At 44.3% G+C, this 23281-nt stretch overlaps 1 protein-coding gene across 1 annotated transcript in view; it reads right to left on the bottom strand.

Moving 5' to 3' along the window:
* Positions 1-23281, bottom strand: part of SH3KBP1 (SH3 domain containing kinase binding protein 1) — a 279554-nt gene that overhangs the window by 143231 nt on the left and 113042 nt on the right. The window contains exons 3-5 of the mRNA XM_029929622.1: positions 18647-18750; positions 4663-4792; positions 4044-4103 (exon numbers count right to left, since the gene is read on the bottom strand). Of these exons, the coding sequence (XP_029785482.1) occupies positions 4044-4103; positions 4663-4792; positions 18647-18750 (294 nt within the window). The remainder of the gene's footprint in view (positions 1-4043; positions 4104-4662; positions 4793-18646; positions 18751-23281) is intronic.

The following is a 23281-nucleotide window of genomic DNA, read 5'->3' on the forward strand; positions in this document are numbered from 1 at the left end:
TGCTAACATTTAAAACGAAAGACATCCAGATATTATGAGCCTCCATATACATGATACACCACCATCTATGAAGTTTTGGGGGAAAATGTTCTATATCAATTACAATTTATAGGAACACAGAGTCTGTGATAGAGCAGAGATGAAATTGGCAAAGACTGATAGTGGGAAATTAATGGACAAAGGACCTTAGTTTGTTCAGTAGAAAATTACAAGAATAAAAGGAGACACGGAGGAGGAATCTATAAATTTAGAAAGACTTGAAACATAATCTGATTATAATCAGACACAAATCACAACGCACATACCTCCTTTGGACGCACATTCAAACTAACAAATTATACTAAAAACAAAAGGCCACGAGGGGAAAGCAAACACAGATTGCACATTTAATTCCACTGAGGAACTGCCGTTATTCTTTTGGTGTGACAAGGTATTTTAAGGCACCCTCTTATTGATACATATTGACATATTTACGGGTGAAGTTACATGGTATCTGGAGTTTGCTTCAGAAGCGTATGGGGGCAGATTGTGCAGCAGTAATTGCCGAAGCCGGGTGATGAGCACACACACGGGTTCGTTACACTATTCTCTCGATTTGGATGAATGTTAGAAATTCTCTATAATAACACATTTATAAAAATATCTGAAAAAGTACCTTTCGTGTTTCATAAATCCTATAAAATATAACATTGTTTTCAAATTAAAATATGCAGCAAAAAGTTTCTGCTCCTACGTAGCTATGAATTTTCTTATCTGAAGTAAAAGGTTTAAATCAATGTATCAACCAACACAATTACTGTAAGCCTTTCCTTGACAGAGTAGATTACCCTAAATAAAGATCTAAAGTTCAGAGGTTTTCATAACAAGCCACCATATATAAAAATACATCAGGGTAAAAGAAAAGCAAGTTCAAGCAATTTGCACCTGTCATTCAAACATGAAAATGCCACCTGTGAGTAACAAAGGATTCAGCAAGTGCTTATTGAACCCCCTGCGTGTGTCAAGCTGTCTGGGCACACTTCGTCATAAGTGTAATGCAAGGTTCTTCTATCACATGCATCCACTGGTTGACAAAACTCAACTTAATAGCTATGCTCAACTACTTTCTGGAAATAGAAATATGAAGAGTACAAATATCAAATAATAATGGTGTGTGTGTGTGTGCACACATGTGTGCATGCAAGACAGAGATATACAAGGACACCCTGTACACAAAGTTTTCTTCATATGTACCAGGACACAGATTTTGTCTGTCTTAAAAAAATAAAAACTTCACCTTGATGTACAGTAGCATTTAAATTAAGAGGATTTTTAAGATGCCACCAACCTCTCTAAAAATCACCAAAATGGCACAAACATTAGGAATATTAAGTGGGTTGTCCTAATAAAGACCTTGATTAAATACAGTTTCGCTCATACCAGAGTAAAACCTAGATGCCCCTGGGTATTAGCTACCTTCGGCTTTCTCAGCTTTGTGGTAAAAGTAAATGGGCATTTACTATAGTCAAACAAGATGTTACTATAGTCACACAAGAGTGATGAGTACACAAGGTCTCTCTGTACAGTTCTGGTGGTGGTGGTGGTGGTGGTGGCGGTGGTGGTGGTGGTGGTTTTGCAACTTCCTGTGAATCTAGAATTATTTTACATTTTTACAAGTTAAAATAAAGCACATTGAAACTACTGAGGCCACTCTCTGGCAGTAGAGAAGTAGAATCATTCTAAAACCAAAGGTTCCACTTAAACAAATCCTCCCAGGATACATAACTTCTGAGTGTGATCTGATCTACATTTTATACATTTTATCATCTGATACACGTTTTATCATCAGAGTGTAAACAGCTACTGAAAAGCCTATCAGAACACTGAGAGATGTCCTTTCTCTTTCAGGGGAGTACTTCAAGTTAGCAAGCCGCAAGGGATGTTATCATCATCTGCTTTTCTGTGAGGTCCTTTGTGACCACCATTGTCCCCACATCCTGATGGGACTGGTCTCTCCACCTTTGTACACCATTTTCCTCAGATACCCATGGAGCACCTGGGGCACCTTCCTGAACTGGTTTCTGCACCCAGTTTCTGTAATGTGAGCTGACTGAAGGCAGTGGCCCCATCCGATTCATCTCTGCCTATCTTCAGTGCCCTGTGCAGTGTCTTAGTAACAACAGGGGCTCAGTAAAGGTTGAATGAATGAAGAATAGAAGAGAAGGAGGAAGGAAGGAAGGGAAAAAGGAAGGAAGCAAAGCAGGAAGAAGGGAGGGAAGGAGGAAAGGAGGGAGGAGGAAGGGAGGAAGGAAGGACAGGGGGAGGGACAGATATGGGTGGACAGATGGAGGGATGGAGAGATGGGCCCCTGCCGAAGCTATGAAGTTCTTTCAGAAGCATCTATCCTTGCTGGGAGACCATGCCTCTTCAGGGACCTCAAAACCCCCTCAAGGAGGGACAGATCCCAATGTAACTAAATGTGGCTGCTAAAATTTTCGGCTCTCCTAGTCCTGAAATGGAGGGCTTTCAACTGAACGAGTGTTGGGGAGAAGAGTCTCTCCAAGAGAAAGTGCCCCTTCCAAGTGTGCGAAGGAAGGCTAAGTGACCAGCAGAGACCATTCCGTGCAGTCTCCTAACTTCCTGCCCCAGAAATTCCAGCACCATGTGCTTTGGGCTCAGGGAGTCAGACACGATCAAAAGTCCCTATTATTAAATTAGAGCAGGAGGAAACAGTTTATTTCAATAGTTCCAAAAAATACAAAAGGCATTACTTCTCTGACCCTTCAGCTCTGAAAGCACAGGTAACATGGCAGAATTCCAAGAGGTCAAGGTTCTCCCAAAGAGCCTGTCCAATACTTCCCACAGACCTCTTTTTCTGCCTCAGCCAAGGAATCCCTAACTAATTTCCACACGCAGAGACAGAGCATGGGACCAAGTGGTGTGTGGCAGCCTCAATACAGAAACTGGTCACATCCCAAGCTTTATCAAGATTAACGATGGGGGTGCCTGGGTGGCTCAGTCGGTTAAGTATCTGGCTTCAGCTCAGGTATGATGTCATGGTATGTTGGTTCGAGCCCTGCATCGGGCACTGTGCTGACAGCTAGCTCAGAACCTGGAGCCTGCTTCATATTCTGTATCTCTCTCTCTCTCTCTCTCTCTCTCTCTCTCTCTCTCTCTCTCTCTCTCTCTCTCTGACCCTCCCCTGCTCACAATGTCTCTCTCTCTCAAAAATAAAATAAAATAAAATAAATAAAATAAATCGAAAGATTAACAATGAAAGTGACTGTGGACAGCCGTATATGGGTGAGGTGGTTTATATACATCATTGCCTTTAGAACTCAGAATCCACTTCCCCACAGAGATAATGGTATAATGACAAGCTTTGGTTCTACCTTCAAGAAAGCCCATTTAATCCACGACATCCTTGAGGTACAGTATTGTCATGATAGGACCCAGGTACCTCTGAGAGGCAGAGAATCCCCTCACCCCAAGTCAGAGAAGCAGAAGGGGCTCCAAGATGCTTCATTTGCTCCAAAATCACCTGCCATCTTTCCTACCATAGACCCTGGGATGAAATGGAGTTCAGGGGCGGGACGGGGTCCCTGACTTTGGCGGCAGAGAGAAAGGGTAGAGCAGAAGCCTAAGAGCCAGCCAGCCAGAGCTGCTGTTTCTATGTATGACAGGCCATGGGGGTCCATGTTACTGAGAGACCAAGCAAAGAAGGTCCCTTGAGCACTTCCCCAGAAGTGGCTTTACCTCCAAACTGGGAATCTGTCCATCGTGCTACTGTGCTACTGGTTAAATAAGAGACAAAACTAACTTGGAAGCACCACTCAAGTCAGACTTTCCCAAAGGGAAAAGAAAAATATTTTAGGATTATTTTGACAGGACTGAGCTTAAGAGGGAAGTCTGCAGCCCCAGGTAGGGCTACACCCCTATGACACAGCCGAGCCTCTGACGACATTCACACCATGACCTTGGCTCAAGACGGCACAAGAGATACACAGACGCCCACGAAGGAAGTTGGGTTAGCGACTGGGAGAACGAAGCTTCCCGGTCCTGACCTTTTGCTCCGTGAGCTGGGAAGGGCAGCAGAGAAGCTGGAGGGAGGAGAGCTTCAGGCCCTAGAGAAAAAAGACCTGGAGTTCGTTCTCACCATCGCAGAAAGGCGCGCGCACTCACCCAAGTGGGGCCGGGCTCTCAGCAGTCTCGTCATACTTGTCAGAAAACTGGCATGTGGTCACCCCGAGCACAGCACTCCTCCCCGCCAGCGGGTTTCGTGTGTGTGGGTGGGTGTGCCATTTTCCTCCAAGTTCCTCAAGGGATGCTGAGAAATTCAGTCTCATTTGGTTCATTTAAAAAAGAACTATCAACTTGCAGGGAGGGACACTTTAGAAGTGTACGGAAGTCAGTAACGTGAGCCATAGGGGAGTATGACCAGCGCGTGAAGGCTGACGGTCACTTATCCGGAGATGCAGAGTGTGCGTCTGCACACACACAAAGGGGTGCGGTTCATACCTTTACAGTGATGACCTGCTAAAGCAGAGGGGTTAAGGCAGCATACCCAAGAGGGTACTCGTGAGCTTCTGTCACTGTCACTTGGCACAGGCTACAGAATGGAAGGGTGGCTGGAGCAGCCCCCGTGGGTGCCCGCACTCCCTTCCTGCATGGGGGCTTCCTTACTTGACTTGGAGAGCTGCTCATCCTGGGAAATGCCCAGGTCATCCGACTCCCCCGACAGCTCCTTGATGAAGTTGGAAGGAAACATTCCGGTCTTTCCATTGAGAACACCTTCCCACCATCCTTCTTCCACCTGCACAGAGGAGAACAGAAGAAAATAGATACAGGACTCAGGTTAGATAGACATGGTGGTTCCCAGTTTCCCTCCCTTCTGCATGGAGCACAGTGTGGAGCCCACACAGGGAGAGCGGAAGGACCCAGAGTTTACAGGTTAACAGGGAATGAGATCGCCAACCTCGCGGAGTCTGGAGATTCAGATTCGGGGTGGGGGACTGAACCTGGGAGCCATAAGCACAAGGGGCAAAGAATGAACACTTCATTTTCACTAATCTCAAACTAAAATTTGGCATCTCCTTTGGTTACAAAATATAGGTAACACAGTAACAGTAAAAGGACCTGTGACTGGTCACCAAACAACTCATGAACACTTGCATATCACATCATAGAGGCTCTGGGTATCTCAGGATATCATGTGCACCCATCAGTACTATGAAGTGGTGACAGTTACTAACCTGCTGGGGACCTTGTTGTTTAACGTGTTCATAGGGAATTATATGTTAATTATAATAAGAAGTTACAAGTTACACTTAGATTATCATACCAAAATTTGCATTTAAGATAGCTTGATAGCTACTGCAGTGGCTTCTTTATCATCGTATGTTTTATTTTATGCATTTAAAACCATTATTTAACCACTGACCATGGCTTTCCCAGACGACCCAAACTAACTAGATGGCCTAACAAAATCAACTAAGAAGCCCTGAGGTACAAACTCAATCACAAGGTAGAAGCCCCTGCAGGAATCTGAAGGGTTCTAGGTAACCCTGAGAAAAATGGCAAGCGGGTGAAGGGAGGCAAGGAGGGTGGCCAGACGGAAGTCCTCTGGTTTGGGGAGTGAGGCCGGATCTGGAGCAGTGATGATGGAGAAGGCAGGTATGGATTGGAAGGCCCCGTGATGTACGAGCTGGTCTTAACCAACCAATTCGCTGGGACGAGCAAGAGGAAGGTAAAAAGTCCTTCCAAGATTTTGTGATGGAGCCACTGAGGGAACAGTGAGATGGCTTCTCAGAGGAAAGCAACAGGATATTCTGACAGCAAGCAAGCATTAAGTTACTTGTGTGCTGTGATGTAACAGAAAGAGATCCTGAACATTTGGAACTTTTTTTTAACCACATGCATATACCACCAATTCAAACTGATAAATACAATTTAACAGCTAAAACAATTAAAACAAAAAAGATAAAGGATATTAGAATCAAAAGTCCAGTTCAAATCCTACTGAAGCTTAGCCGTTGTATGACCTCAAATTTCCTACCAAACCCAACCCTGGGTTCCTATCTTTACAATAGGGATAATGAATACACTCGGTCAGTGTTAGAGACAAATGTCTTACAACTCCACACTAGGGGCTAGGGACACACAGCTGTACACGGCATCACTGTTTTTTCCCTCAAGCAGTTGACAATGTGCCAAGGTAGAGGGGGCACATGGCTAAAAGAGGGGAGGGGACTGGTATGACAAAAAATCTAGTAATGGGAGGTGAATAGATGGGAAAATGCCATGACTCCATACAAAGCAGACTCATTACACAAAGTCAAGCTCACGGAGATTTGGGATGCTACAAGGAAGCCTTTGAGAAAAAATGAAATCCAACTGAAGGTTGGCCTTGAAGAGGACAAGTGATAGATATAAGTAAGAGAAGGGGGTCTATGAGATACTCCAGAAAGCGGGGAGCTGATGGAACCTGTGTGGTGGAGACAATCAGAATGCTGTGTGGAGCATCTGGTTGGGAACTCACGGAATACAGACTTGCAGAGTGGCGATTATATCTGCATGATCACAGAATCTTCAGGAAAGAATCCAGACAGCCATGCACAACTGTCCCAGTGACTACTCAATACGAAATCGTGGCATTTAACAGCATTTCAGTTGAAACCATTCCATGTTTCTATGCCAACTCAACTGATATGTGTTATTCTTTCAAGGAGCTTTTTATAGGATTAGGATGGTTGGGAAAATTCACCATGAGCCTGAATATAAATAGTCACCGGATTTATAGCAGGGTCCTTTGTACTTGTCCTGAATAAGGAACCATAAAATGACCTTCTTTCTCCCAGAATCACAGGGCAGGAGGAAAAACCAAGGGCACAGACCACAAATGAGCAGTCTCTAGCATAATCCCCGACTGCGCAGGGCGGCTGGGCCAATTCCATTTGATTCCATTTGATGGTGTGTCAAACATTCCTGTTCCTAGTAATAAGCAGCTCCAGCCTGAGATCCCTGAAGGAAGTACTCCTGATGTGTGGGATTGGTTAGCTGCCTGCTGGGAAAACAGGGGTGTCTTTACCTCACCACACCCCCAGATGCCTGCATGTGTCAGGGCACAGTCTGAGAGGAGTGGCCCAGAGGGAAAGAGGTCTATCATTAGTCACACAGAGAGCGGAGGGGCAGGCAATTCAAGCACTGCTCACTGCCCTGCCCGGGGAGTACACTCCCCATCACTGGGGCCATGGCCATGAGAGTGCGGGGGGCGGGGGGACTGCCTGGCCCCTGCACCAGTGAGGGATGTTCAGTACTGTTTCTTCCTATACCCTGCTGCTTTACTTGCAAGATTCAGGCTAGAGATAGGGGGTAAAAAATGATCCTCACTCTCAACTACTCCTCTTCAGCAGTATTCTAGAGTTCAACTTCCTGTATTAAGATGAGGACACGGAAGCCCAGAGGGATTACATTCATTCATTCAGAGTAAAGCATAGTACCTCGAACTTTGAATGAACAAATGATTGAAAAGCAGGGCCATCTTTCGAGGAAACCCTCCATGCAGGTCTATGAAGCCCTGATTCCCCCATCAAAGGATCTGTCGTACTGTGAGGAGCAAAAGGGACAAACAGACATGACTATGTTAGCCACTGTTCTTACTTAAGCACCACCAGGCCCAGGTCTGTGCGCCCCTCTCTATCTGACCAATATTTACTAAGCACCCTATCCTGCACTGGCCCAGGACCTTGGGGCAGACTCACTGGTGAACGAAACAAAGACAGCGTGCTTGAGAAGCTCGCAACAAGGAAGGAACTTACAGAGCCTGTGCAACGCCTGCTTAGACCTCAAGCTTGCTTATGTTTGTTTCTATACTTAAAAGAAAGAAATGTGTCCCTTTGAAATCAAGTGTGGCTTATGGATGTTACCAAGGGCTTACAACTTGTGCCCCAAGGAGAACAACAAAGGGGAGCCGAGACCCACCTTCTCCCCCACCAACACACACACATCAACAGCCTTCTGCAGGCCTTGGCTCTAGGCTGAGAACACCGCCCACACCTGGCGTCCCTGTGACCAGCCCAGCCAGCTCTGGAGCCCACTGCTCTGTCCCGGGAGAGACAACCCCACCTTTGGCCCAGAGCTGGGAACTGGGTGGCTTACCCCTTGCTGTGTTAGAAAAAGACACCGTAAAAGCACTTCAATGGTTTTCACTGGGGGCCCCACAACTCCCACGTCTGCACGATCACCAGCTACTAAGTGGGTTCGCCGCTCAAGGAGGGTACTTCTACCTTTTAGCTCTGTTGGAAGTTGCGGGAGCAGCTGGGCGAATTTCAGCACTTCCAGCCAATTTATACACATTATCTACATTTGCAAGGCACTAAAGAGGATGCATGCGAATACAAAGAAGACCATGCTGTTCAGAAGAGTTTCTGCTTACCACCGGTCAAGTTTTATCTGTCAACCTTCCTGAGAAAGGGAATGGCTTTACCAAGTCTGAAGTATACCTCAGGGGGCCATTTAGGGGCCGCTAGAGCTTTTTACATGCAAGTGACCCTCGGTAGGCCACACCTCCGTGAAAAGCACACGGGAGGGGTGAGTGTGAGGGAAGCACAGAGGAGGAAAAGGCACACAGCCAATGAGGTCAGCTTCATTGTTCCAAGTGCTGTATTACCAAAATAGAAGAATCAAGCTTTAAGGAAAGGCTCACACCTTACCATTACTAAAACTTTCTTCAAAATTTGTTCCGATTTCATAGGTTATATGAATCCATTTCCTCTAGGCTTTCCAATTTGTGGGTGAATGACTGCTCATAATAGTCTCCATCCATCCCTTGTATTTCTGTGTTATCAGGTGTACCCTCTCCTCTTTCATTTCGGATTTTATTTGAATCCTCTTTTGTTCTTGGGGAGTCTAGCTAAAGATGTCTATTTTGTTTATCTTTTCAAAAGGTCAACTCTTAGTTTCATTGATCATTCCTATTATCTTTATAGATTCCATTTCATTTATTTATGTCTGATCTTTGTTATTTCCTTCCTTCCACCAATCTCACACTTCATTTGTTCTTTTCCCACTTCTTGGAGGGCATTATGCTAAATGAAATAAGTCAAAGAAAGACTATATAATCTCACTTATATGTGGAATCTAAAAGAAAAAACAAACAAAACACATGGATACAGAGAACAGAGTGGTCGCTGCCAGAGGCAGGGGCTGCAGGTACGTGAAAGAGGTGAAGGTGGTCAAAGTGTACAAAATTCTAGTTATAAGACAAGTAAATCCCGAGGATGTAATGTATAGCACAGTGACTAGAGTTAACAGTAGCATAGTATATATTTGAAAGTTGGTAAGAGAATACATCTTAAAAGTTCTTGTCACAGGAAAAACCTTGTACCTATGTGTGGTGATGGGTGGGAACTAACTCCATTGCTGTAATCATGTCAGAATATACACAATACATGTATCACATCACTACGTTGTATGATGACTCATCATAACCAGAACTAATACAATACTCTATGTCTATTATATCTCAACAAAACACTTATTCAGAAATAACTGAGATTTTCCACACTGGTCCTTTCTCCTATCTTTGAGAGGTAAGAGAAAGTATTTTTAAAATGTTTAAAACACTAGAAAAATATTTAGACAATTTTAAAGTGTTTTAAATTGAGGTATAGTTCATATAATGCACCCATCTTAACAGTACAAATCAGTCAGTCTTCACAAGTGCATACACCCATGTAACCTTCACCTCTGTCAACATACAGAAAATTTCCATAACTCTAGAAAACTCTCTTGTGCCCCTTCCTGGTCAATCCATCTCCTCAAGCAACCATTCATCTGATTTCTATCACCTATGATTGATTTTACCTTCTCTAGAACTTCCTGTGAATGTCCTAACACACAGTTTTGCCTTTTGAATACTGCTGAAAAAAAATACAAACCGTTTCTAGAAAACACCTTTTTCTATTAGTGGAATTAGTGAAAAAATATTTTTAAGGGAACCACTCCCTGAAGGCATAAATACCTACATTATTTTCCTTTTTAGTTGCTTTAAATAATCACCCCTGTTGATTTGGGGACATAGAAAGCTGTTTGTGCCAGATATATACACGTGTTATCTAGGTCCTCAAAGCCGGGGCCTGTGTTTTCCCCCTGCTCCTGTGTAGTTCATTGCCAGATTACCTCTTTCTGGCAAGGCCACAAGATTCCATATACATAGGAAGGTGATTTTTTAAAATTTCCTCATTCTTTTGAGAATAAGCCTATTCCACATGAAAGGGGCCCCTCAGAAGAGAAATCTGCAGGATAATTCAAAGCGAAATGATTTAAGAAACCAGACAATTTCTATTTAAGACTTCGGCAAACTCTGCCCAATGAGACAGAGCAACATCCGGGATGTTCCTCACAGGGGAAAGGGCTTTTGAGGACATCCTTCAGCCACACTTGACAGGCCTATCCTTCAAAACAGCCTCAGGCTGGACTACACGTCGCCAAATTCCTAAATGACTCTATTCTAAGGCCTTACTATCACTCAAACTTGAAAATACAGGTAAAGAGTAAATTAAGCCAGTAAGATAACCTTTCTGATGAATCAAGATCCTGAAGTTTTGTCCTGTCACTATTCCCAGGTGAGAAAGAGGTCTATGGGGATGTGTTAATCTTAGAAAATCTATATGTAAGAAACCTTTATTTATTTTTGAGAGAGAGAGAGAAAACGCGAGCAGAGGAGGGGAGAGTCAGAGAGAGAGGGGGAGACAGAATCTGAAGACGGGCTCCAGGCTCTGAACTAGCTGTCAGCACAGAGCCCAACTCCAGGCTCCCTCCAACCCACGGACCACAAGACCATGACCTGAGCCGAAGTTGGACGCTTACTTGACTGAGCCACCCAGGTGCCCCCGTAAGAAACATTTGAATGGGGGTATTCCTTTAAAAGTTCCGTGTGGGAGGCACTGTCACTTTTATGTCATCTGCATTTGATCGCATCCACCAGCTTCTGCTGCCTATACTCCACATGTGCCCTGGGCGGTTCACAGGTCATTCTGGACTCCAGAGCAAGCCTGTCCTAACATCCCGTCCTCCTCACTCCAGACTAGCCCTGCACCTTACACAGTACACCCTGTGCTTGCTGAATTAATCCAAATACTTCTCACTTTCCACGTGCCCCATTGTTGAAATTCCTCGTGTTCTAGAAAGCATCTTCTTCACCCTCAGTGAGTGCCTCTGTTGTTCAATTTCTTTCTCATCTGTCAAGGCCATCGTTTGCCACTGTAGTGCCATCTTGGGTTACTAGTTAGCTTCTGAGCTGTGTGTATCTTACCCCCCCTGACTATACTGAGCATGTGTCGAGGCTGAGATTCAGTAAATCTCTGAATCCCCATGAACACAGTTTCTGTCACAGAGTAAATACTGAAATATGTGATAAATCCCATAGCTATGCAAATCTTTTATAAATACACTTAAACTTGCAAATAGGTTGCTTGTATACAGTTGTAGCCTGTTTTGTATGCTGCTGATTCGAATCTAATCACATTTTCTTTTAATTATGGCTTCCCTCATCTTAACATGCTTGGTCATCTTTGCATATTACACAATCAATCATGCCTACCCAAAGTTACTGGGATAGATGACCAAAGAACAGCCTAAGCTGTTTGGATTCTCAAATTTTACTCAACAAATTTTTATACTAATGTTACCTCCTGTTCTGAAAAGATAACAAACCCTTCTAAAGCAAGGGGTGCCTGCCTCAATGGGTCAGAATTTAGGTATGCTTTGATCACATATTAATTAATCCACTTTTAAATGAACTTGCTTTCTCATGGGCAAGCATAAAACAAAAGGCATCTTTCTTCATACGCAAGTCTTCAAAGTTCTTACACCAAAAATGAAATGAGGATTACCTCCTATTTGGGGTCCCTGGACTCAGTTCCAGCGTGTGTGTTGGGGAATGAGGGTTGGGGAGGGAGGTTTCCCCACACCAACAAACAATTCTCCAAACATCAGCCCAGTGTTCTACCATTTAACTCAGGTTATTCTGACCCTATCTACGCAGAGACAGCTTCATATCCCACAGGTGAAGAGCTCAGTTCTACAAGACTTCGCCCTTCCCTGCCCCCAACTTCCGACATCACTTGCAAGTCCAGCTTGTCACCTGTACTTCTGACCCACGGCTATAAATAAATCAGAAGTTCCCATGACCCCCACCTCAGGGTCAATTAATTTCCTGGAGCAGATCCCAGAACTCAGAGAAACATGTTGCTGACCAGACCACAGGTTTATGATAAAAGGATCTAAGTCAGGAACAGCCCAAAGGAAGAGGCGCACGGGGCAAGGCCCGGAAAAGCGCACGGAGCTTCCGTGCCCTCGCCAGGCCCCGCACTCCACGCACTCTACATGCTCACCAGCCCAGAAGCTCGCTGAAGCCTGTCCTTTGAGGGGTTTTTTGGGGAGCTTCATGACACAGGCGTGGCTGACTAATTCACCATCTGCAGGCAACCGATTCAACCCCCAGCCCCTCTCCCCGGGCCAAGGCCGCAGGTCAGTGGGTGGGGCTGCACGTTGAACCTTCCCAGCACTCATTGTCTCCGCCTGCAGCCAGCCCCAGTGCCTAGTTTCAAAAGTTACTCCATTAACAAAACAAAAGGCACCTTTATTACTCTTTTAGGAAAAGTGGAGTGTTAGGGGCTCTTTGCCAGAAATGGGAGGAAGACCAGACATATATATATTTCTTATTATAATCCACAATATCATAACTGCCCATCCATACCCATAAAAGTTGTCTGATTGACTTAAAGTTCTGAAGAATTTGAACAGCCTGTTTAGCTCTAGCTGAAAGCAGGACACCTCAGCTGTGGGCACAAGAAGATGCCTAAATTTGGGGCACCTGGGTTGCTAGTTGGTTGCGCATCTGACTCTTAATTTCAGCTCAGGTCATGATCCCAGAGTTGTGGGATCAAGCGTCGGGGTGGGGCTGAGCATAGAGCCTGCTTGAGAGGCTCTCGCTCTCTAGCTCTCTCGCTCTCTGGCTCTCTCCTTCTCCCCCTCCCCCTCCCCCTCTTCCTCTCTCTGCTCCCCATCCCCTGCTTGTGTGTGCTCTCTCTCTCTCTCTCTCTCTCTCTCTCTGTCTCTCTCTAATTAAAAAAAAAGCCTAAGTTTCCTGAAAGTCCAAGTTACCATCTTTGCAACTATATCTGATTTTTTAATCTGAAATTAAAGCCATTGGTTTCGAGGGAACTTAACTAGGGACCAGTGAAAACTACCTCAAAAACAAACCACAAAGAATAAAGAAAACCAAGTATCTCTGAGAGAGATACTGGTTGACCAAGTTTATCGAACCCAATAGAAAAGGGGGCTCCTTTCCCAGGCTCTGGATGACACAGACATGAAAACAGAGGCTTCAATGCACTTAAAAAAAAAAAAAGCCAACAACAAGCCAGGGTTGCGACCCCAGAGGCCCTCAAATGCCATTTCTCCTGACAAGCTTGTCTATATGCCACGCCTGGTCTTATAATGAGAAGTTCATCTGCGTTTATCCATCCTCGCCCCTCTGGAAAAAATGGCACAAGTGTGCATTTTCAGTGATTTCCTCGAAAACATCGATGCCCGAGAAATCAGTCTGCTCCTTTTCCGTTCAAACTGGCAGCCCAGCTCCTTCAGGTTCTCGAAGATGGATCTGGTGATGAGAGCAGAATGGACATCCGGCCAGGAGGCAGACGCATGCGAAGTGCTCTCTTGAGCAAGGTGTCTCTGCCAAGGGCACTCACCTCGGACAACCCTGCTCTCCCCACCCCTTCCTTCTCTAGGCCAGAGAGCACAGTCCGGTGCTCTGACTGCTAGCCCGCCATGTGGCTACACTGCTCAAAAATACCTAAGTGTGAAGAGAGAGCTAGTGGTGAGAAGGGATAATAGCGAACAATCTGAAAGTTTAAAAAAAAATTCCTGCAAAATTAGGTGTACACAAGATGACCAGATGAGAGTGGGGGCAGTGGGCTGTAGAATGTCAGGAGTGTGGTTGTGAATCCATTTAAAAAAAAAATGAAGGAAATCATGAAGGATGCACTATGGATGCAGAGAGGGCAGAACTCAAACCAGTAAGGAAAACGCCTTGGCCCTATGAGCTTAGGGTGGCAAATGGCACATGAATGCACATTTTTAAATTTTAAGGTAAAACTAGATAAGATATATATTATTTATATTAATCAAATTAATTGTATTAATAAGAGATATATCTAATTTAATTTATATATATAAAATATTTTAAGATTCTCTACTTGAATCAACCTTTTTCAAAAAACCAGTCCGGGGCACCTGGGTGGCTCAGTGGGTTGAGTGCCTGACTTCGGCTCAGGTCAAGATCTCACAGCTTGTGAGCTGGAGCCCGGCACTGGGCTTGCTGCTGTCAGCACAGAGCCTGCTTTGGATCCTCTGTCCCCTCTTCTCTCTGCCCCTCCCCTGCTGTGCGCTCTCTCTCTCTAAAAATAAATAAAACATTAAAAACAACCACCAGTTCATATCTCCAAAAACAAAATCTTCCTGAGTTGTCTGGGTTTTTTTCTTGGGGGTAAGGGGGTGTATGTGCATTTGTGTGTGTGTATAGCTTTGCCGCACTGTAGAATCAGTCTATTAATCAATCAATAAGAATATAACATATTTATACATGCATACATGATATTATCTGCTATATTTTTATTGACGAATGGATTGATTGATTCTATAGTATTGCAAAGAAAATACTATGGCCCTACCTCAATCTGTTCCTGTGAATGAAGAACTTGTATTTATTTGGGATGTTTATCTTTAGTTTTCAGTGGAGTGAGAGAGTAACTACCCATTGGCATTTATACATCCATTAAAAAAGGCATATTTTATATTATACAGTGACAATGGCCCAATATCTGCAATATCACAAGTAAATTAGAATAATGGAGAAATTAATTTTTGATCATATCATTTAAAAAATATGGTTTAGGGATACCTGGGTGGCTCAGTCAGTTGAGTGTCTAACTCTTGATTTTAGCTCAGGTCATGATCCCAGGGTTGGAGGATTGAGCCCCATGTTGGGCTCTGTGCTGACTGGGGAGCCTGCTTGGGATTCTCTTTCTCTTTCTCTCTTTCTCTCTTTCTCTCTCTCTCTCTCTCTGCCCCTCCCCTCAGCTCGTGCCTTCTCTCTCTCCCTAAAATAAAAAAATTTAATTTTTAAAAGTAAAAAAATAGGGGCACCTAGGTGGCTCAGTCAGTTAAGGGTCCAACTTCAGCTCAGGTCATGATCTCACGGTTCATGGGTTTGATTCCCACGTCAGGCTCTGTGCTGACAGCTCAGAGCCTGCAGCCTGCTTCAGACTCTGTGTCTCTCCTGCTTGCACTCTGTCTTTTTAGTAAAAAATAAAATATGGCTTTAAAGGCCAACCTTTACATATTGTTTTACATAAATATCATAGGCTACGTATTTGTCCTTTCTCCCATTTGCAGCAAAACCATCACGAAGCCGAGCACTGAAATGGCAGGGAGCGTACAGGAAGCTGGTCTGCAGGTGGTGAGGACATCCTACATCATCTAGGTGAGAAGAGTGACACCTTGCAGTCCCTCTTCTCCTTCAGCGACCCACACCCGCTTTCCCTACAGTCAACAGGCAGGCGAGCGTGGCCACTATTTCCCAGAAAGTTGTTATTAATTCTCCTTATCTTGATTTGTATTTCTCAAAACATTATTACAACACTAAAGGGCAAGCTATCTTCTGTGACACAAGCATTTTCAATTCTTGTTCCCTTCCAGTCTTTGATTGCATGGCATGGAGATATATTTTTCACAGCTGGGTCCTAGAGTATGCAATTTTGTGTCCTGACCTATTCATTTATTTTGCAAAAGAATCTTTTGATGCTTCCATTTACTTATCCAGTAAGCATTTATTAAAGTACACATCCGGGTTTAGGCACTATTCCAGGTACCATGTATAGAAAGATAGATCAAAACCAGATCCCTGCTGTTGAAAAGCTCTCAGGTAAGCAGAATTTAACAGAAAATCACAACCAAAGTATCGTAATAAATAAGGATTTAAAGGCCTCCGGGCTTACCATCTCAGTCAATATCTTCACAATCTTCTAGAAGGATAATATAATTTAATTCATGTAACTATTCCCTCTCTTGATTATTTTTCATTATCGCAAGCAATTAATGCATTTCACATATTTTTTTTCTGTTAACCATTTTCTTTGGATGAATTCCCGGGAGTGAGATTACTGGCTCAAAGGTTGTTAATTCAGATTTTCACAGCTCTTGCCATACCTTGCTAAATGGTTTCATATTAGGATCATAAATATGTACAAAGTCGCCACTTCTCAGTATTACCAACAGACTTACCGCTAAAATATTTTCTCGAAATTCTCAAAAGCAGGAACCCATTATTGTCTTAATTTGCATTTATTTCATTAATAGCAGTGTGGAACAGTTTCTCATGGTAAAGAGTTCTCCCTTGTAGGCTTTGTGTTTATGGCAAAATTATCTACCATTTATCATGGTTACAGTACCTTCCTAATATATTTTCATATGTGATACAGAATAACTTTTTATGATCATTTCTTGCAAAATGTTTTGTTTGTTGTCCTCTCTCTTTTTTTTAAGCTAAACTCACTGCAAATTATACCAAAATTTTAATTTTTTAAAAAATTAGTCACACTATTCATTATTTCTTTTAGAATTTCTTCCATGGCTTCAGTCTTAAGACATGTGTCCCTTGGGGCACCTGGGTGGCTCAGTCAGTTGGCTCAGGTCATGATTTCACAGTTGGTGAGTCTGAGCTTTCCATTTGGACTCTCTGCTGTCAGCACAGAGCCGACTTCAAATCCTCCATCTCCCTTTCTCTCTGCCCCTCCCCTGCTCTCTTTCTCTCTCAAAAATAAACATTTAACAAAATTTTTTTATGTCTTTTATTTATTTTTGAGAGACAGAGAGAGACAGCGTGAGCAGGGGAAGGTCAGAAGGAGAGGGAGATGCAGAATCTGAAGCAGGCTCCAGGCTCTGAGCCAGCTGTCAGCACAGAGCCCGACACGGGGCTCGAACCCACGAACTGTGAGATCATGACCTGAGCCGAAGCCGGCCGCTCAACCGACTGAGCCACCCAGGCGCCCCTAAACATTTTTTTTTTAAAAGAAAAAAGGAAAGTGTCCCTTGCACTGTTGGCATAAACTTTCTCCTCTGTTGTCTGTTCCTGTTTTGCTCCTTTGTCTTTCAACAAATGACTCCTATGTGCCCAACTTGGCAACAGGGATACAAAATGGTGACCGAATGACACATTGATACAAATTCCCCAAAACTGGGAAATAGGCAAAGGGGCTTACTTCGTGCCCTCCAGGTGCTATCCTGGGAGTCCCGGTAACATGTATCTTTGTGTGACGCCCTATTTACTATTTATGATCCTCCTAGTGCGGGTGTTAACTGACAGAAAACCAAAAGCGATGAGCATGGTTCTGTTCAGATAGCAATGAAAATAAATCTTGACTGCCAGCGAGGCAAGTGCCTTATCCCCTAGAAAGGATAACCTCAAAGGTTACAGTGTATTGCCCCACGGGACACTACGTAGTTTTGCATCCAACTGAGCAATCTTAATCAAGCATTTTCAATTTCATTTTTTGAAGCATTTTCTCATTCAACTCATTATAATACTTTGCTCTTCCACAATTCTCTTTGAGCCAACCATGCCATCTTGCAGAGCCCCCTGTTAATGAGTTAAAGAAAGCTCTAATGCTCACTTGATGTGTGTATGAACACCAGGGAATCTGGTGGTTGGCACCAGCCCTGCTACTTGGCCCCACGCCACCGTTCACCTAATCTCCTCCTTGACTTCTAGCTTCCTTTATTCTTTATTTTTTATTTTTATTTTGTTGGTAAATCATGAGTTTTCTGTAAAGTCAAATGGTACTCAGGTAACCAAAGCAATTGGAGAATTCCATTTCTATATAAAGATACACGTGTTGAATCCAAATGTATGATGAGGTTGTAAGTGTGAAGCCCAGGACTGCCCAGGACAGAGGGGGTGAGTCTGTGAAGCCTGTGCCAGTGTGTGCGGGGGCATGTCACCACCAGGGCTGGCTCTGAGCAGCCAGGTCTGGGCAGGAATAAGGGAATGTGGTGCAGGGGAAGAGCAAGGGTCTCCAGCCAGGTGGACCTGGCTTGAACACTCAGCCCTGAATGTTCTAGGGTCTTTTGAGCCTCTTTTCTACAAAATGAGGCGTTTGTGATGGGCCACCAATGGGCCAACGTGCAAGGAACCTGGTCACGTCTGTCATATACTAGTTCTTCTATAAATGGCACTTCTTTTCTTGCCCTTTGAATCCACAGTGTGCCCCATGATGAATACTGCATTCACCCTCTAGAGATCGCTCAGGCTCACTCTGGATGGCCAGTCTCCTGGCCGTTGAAGCAGAGGAGGAAAGCTGTGTGGTGGGCTGGGCCCTTTGAAGGATTTAGGAGGCTGTGTGAGAAGGACAGTCAGTTCAAGTGGCCCACAGCTGCTCCTAATGGGCTCGGTGGCATTCCTCTCTGGGAGCACATCTCCTCTAAGAAGAGACTCAGCTAGATAAGGTCTAAGGTCTCTTAACATCCGCCAGAGCAAGGCCAACCAGGGGTGGTTTCTGACAGCCCACCTGGGGTCACCCACCCATCCGCCTGGTACACTCACCTCTCCTACTACCTCTATGATGTCGCCCACTTTCAGCTCAAGCTCGTCGTCATTCTGGGGCAGGTAGCTGAATGCCACCTGGCAGCGGCGCCTCCGTCGCTCGCCTGAATGGGAAAAGCAAAATATTTAGATACAGCTCTTGTCTCAAAATTAGATTTCAAAGAGAGGCTTCCTAGGCATGCAGGCAATTAAGCTGACTTGTCTCAAATATGCTCTCTGGGACATGGCTAGAGGCCCAGCAGCCCCAGTCTCAGAGAGAGGCAGTAGAAAGCAGAGCAATGCTTCTTGGTCTTTTAGAAGCTGCTGGGTCAAAAGGCATGGAGATGAGAAACCGATCCGCTGGTGCAGAAGGCGAACCCCCAGCCCCGAAGCGCTGGCGCACAGTGTTGCCTTAAACGCTTTTCCACGGATGGGGCTTTGTATTTGCTGCCGTTGATTTTTGATGAAAGCTGACGTGATGTGGTAGAGTAACAAGAATGGTCTGCTTCTAATGCTAGCAAGGCAGAGGACATTTTCCCCAAATGTGCAAAGGAAAAGATAAAGTATCCTGGCCTTTTTCTTACTCATCATCACCCTTTCAATGTGGTGGAACTCAGGGCCTGATAAGCAAAGGCTGATTAGATTTCAGCCTGCTCTTGGTGCCATTTCAAATACCCCACAGGGGTTCAACAAATCCACTTCTGTCCTCTTCCCTCTGTCCCAGGGGACCCATTAGCAGAAGGCCTGGCTGCTTACACAGAGCCAACCCAGGCAAATCAAGATAAAAGCCAGGACCACACTTCACTTGACCGGAGGACACTCAAGGTTACAGCATCTCACTCACCCAGAGTGGCCCAAACTGGGAGGCCCTGGCTCAGAGCTGGTTCAAGTAAAAATGCAAGTGTTTCCACACCACAAACATGCACTGTGGGCAGAAGGAACATGCATGTGGTATGTGTGATGGGGGGGGGGGGGAGACAGACAGACAGACAGCAGTGGAGGCCCAAGCCAGGGAGAGGTGGACAGAGGAGAAGGACTGGGACCAGCACTGCTCAGAAGTTTGTTGCTCAAGGCTGATCACCTCACAGTGTTCCCTCCTGCCACCATATGGCCTAGAAAACCAAAGGGATCAACGACTTCAAGCAAACACACTTAGAAATGCTGACATTATTTTTGGATACTGCCTACAGTGATTCCTTTCCTTTTCTAGTCTTTTCCCTAAGAAAGCAAATCCCTGCAGGAGTGATCACAGGCCACATGAAGGCCCCCATGCAGCATGACATCATACAAAGGGGAAGGTCTTTGCTACATCTCATGTGCTCACTGATCAATATCTTCCAAAAGCCAGTGGCCTAGTTCTCTCTGTTCCATTTTTCTCTGCCTGAACCTCACTAAGGAAGAAGAGAGTCAAACAGAAGGAGGGAGGCAGGAGTTCAGAATCAATACCTTGTCTAACCACATCTCTGGGGACTATACAAATACAGTCCACCCCTTCATGCAAAACGCCCAGCCCCCTGGTCCTGATGAGAACGCAGAACTCTCAGGCCAACTGCCAGGTGCTAGCAGCACCATAGGCAGGTGGCATAGGGCCAACCATGGAGGGCCCGGCTCTCCCACAGGACATGGCTTCTCCCTGTGGGGAGTCATGAAGAGTCAGTCTCCAGAGCAAGGAACTCTACCACAATTCCATGGCGTCCAAAGCAACGGAAGGCATCTCCAGCAGTTGGTGTTGTGAAGGGTCCATATTTCTCATCCTAGCTGAGATCTAGATGATGAGGGGTCTTGGTACCCATCTCCTACTCCCTGTGACTCTCTTACCCCCATATACACCTCTGAAGATGAAGTTCTGCTATCAATCTTTAAGACCTTTATTCACTAGATATTATATCAAAAGCAAACTCTGCAGATACAAATCTGACACAGAATAAGTGAACATGACAAATGTCTACAACCTAACCTTTATAAGCACAGAAGTCACCAGCCCTCACCAAAGTGACTTGAAAATTACATCTGAAGACCCAGTGTTAGTTGAAATCATAAAACACAGTTATATGTAAGGTCATATATTCATAAAACCCTCTGTAAAAAGTAGCATCTAACCCAGTACTATGCAAATGGTGAAAGAGAGAGTGATATATTCTTTGACAATAGACTAACACCACAGACTCAGGATGGACCTGGAACAGAATAATCAGATTTCTCTTGAACCAAATCTCTGTATCAGACTTCTATAAAGCCCTGTCTAGTATCAGGAAGAATGACACATTTCCTAGTTTCTGTCTGCCAGGCAAATTGATATTTCTTAAAAGCCTCTAACAAGTTTATTTAATTGGTGGCATAAAGTCCCATAAAACATACTGCCAACATACAGGACCAAGAAAAGTGAGCCACAGCAACGTATCCAGAGGGTACTGATGGTAAAGACCACCTGATCTTAGCCCAGGCAACAAAAGTCATTCCCTCTGGCACTGGGGTAGCCAGCAATGTTTTTTAAAGTGCTTCTGGTATCCGGCACCATATCCCATCCTGCCAACAGCAGGACTTAAAAAGAAAAAGAGGGTGCCTGGAAGGCTCAGTTGGTTAAGCATCTAACTTTGGCTCAGGTCATGATCTCACGATTCGTGGGTTCTAACTTCATATCAGGTTCTGTGCTGACAGCTCAGAGCCTAGAGCCTGTTTCACATTCTGTGTCTCCCTCTCTCTCTCTGCCCCTCACCCACTTGTGCTCTGTCTCTCCCTGTCTCAAAAACAAACAAACAAACAAATAAATAAATAAATAAGAAAGGCAGAATGAGCAACCTCTTTGCAAATCAGAAAACTGGGGCTCAGTGACTTACCCACCAACACCAAGCTAGTGAGTGGCAGTATTTCCTTGGCCTGAGTTCACAGCTCAGCTCCAATGCTGGATGAACCAATTTAGTTCATATCTTATCCCAAATTCTCTGCAATTCTATATTTAACTGCTTCTTGCAGCGCTGTGTCACACAGCCTTAGGTTTGCACCCAAACTCCTAGACCGCTGCTTTTCCAAGTCTCAACTTCTGCACATCACTGTTAGCCTGTTCTACTGAACCTTAAGCCCAGCTGAAGGTGGGTGTCTGACGTCAGGAGACACTGCCTTTCAGTTGCAGAGGCAAAATTTAAGGGAGTTTAAGAATGCCATTAGCCATTTCTTCCTCTCCTGGCATTTCACTGATGTTTACTAGTCAGTCTTGACCTTCCTCGAGGAGGTATATAGACAACAAGGTCATCTCCTTTCAATAGCCGATATAAACTGGAAAAAATCAAGTACAACTTACCCAAGGCTGTGGTTTAGGATCCCTTAGTTGGAGCTGTTTTCTATGGAATACACTGAGTCTTGAGAGAAATTTACATGTATTTGCCAATCATGGCCAACAAGACAAATCTATATTAGAACAACTAGAAAGAGGAGAGAACATAGGCGTTTTCCTCCTTCATGATGGGGCCATTGCCACCATCCTTTGTCACTGTGTGCATTTTCTAGGCAGGACCACTTAACTCCTTACACATAATCACGAGAAGTAACAAACACAAGATTTACGGACATACATACAAATGTATATGTGCATGTGGCTTACCAAAAAATGTATAGATAAGGCAGACTTCACAGGTCATACTTGATAGGTCTCTCCTTTGTTGTCATACTCCACGATGGCCACAAAATACACATGCATGACCACGCATTCACAGGTAGAAATACAGGCACATGGAAGGCAGGGAGGGCACACTCAGTCTCCCTCACTTGGCCCCATTCATTCGTGACCTTCCCTCCATGGCCAGCTTTGTTTAATAAAATGATAACAGCTAGCATTTATTGAGCACTTATTGTGTGTCGCACACTGCTAAGTACTGTGTATGTATTACCCCACTTAATCCTCATAATGAACTCCCTTTTCACGAACAAGGAAAAACACAGAGATTGAGTGTTTTACCAGAGTCTTATAGCTCGCAAGTGGACCCAGCTCCAGACACACTATCTCCCATGTCTGACTATTCTTAAGAATTCTCATTTGTGGGTCTTGAGACTGTAGTAAGGACCCACTGGGCCAATGTGGGACATGGTTAAAATGTGAAACCAGGAAGTGAAAAATCACAAATTAGGAGCACTTCTTCACAGCTGTGAATCCTGAGGATCTAGCTGCCGAATATTTTCATGACATAAAACTGGTTGGAAGGGGAGGAAATGAACTCTCTAACTCTCTAAACATGACACAGCTGAAACTAAAAAGGGTGCCATGACCCATCCTTAGAAACAACACACTCATCTATATTTTAGAGCCTTCCAGGGTCTTATAACATGTGAAAACTTTACTAGGCCAATTCGTTCAATGACCACAAAAATCTAACAACAAATAATATAATGGTTGAGAAACATCTTTGGATCAACTAAAAACTTTCAACACCCACACGGTCTATTTTTCTACATCTCATATCCCTTTTTACAGAACACCCGTACAACTACAAGGGTCTAAATCATTGGAGATTTTCAATAGGTAGCTAGGTTGATAGCTACCTAGCTAGTTTAATGGATAAGATTTGATAGAAAGGTACAGGGCAAGAAGGGAAAGTTTTCCTTTAGAGAAAGAGTGTCAGCTGATACATATAGAAAGGAAAGAAAGAAATAGACAAGCACCAT

This window comes from Suricata suricatta, chromosome X (assembly GCF_006229205.1).
Source record: "Suricata suricatta isolate VVHF042 chromosome X, meerkat_22Aug2017_6uvM2_HiC, whole genome shotgun sequence".
Classification (NCBI taxonomy): domain Eukaryota; kingdom Metazoa; phylum Chordata; class Mammalia; order Carnivora; family Herpestidae; genus Suricata; species Suricata suricatta.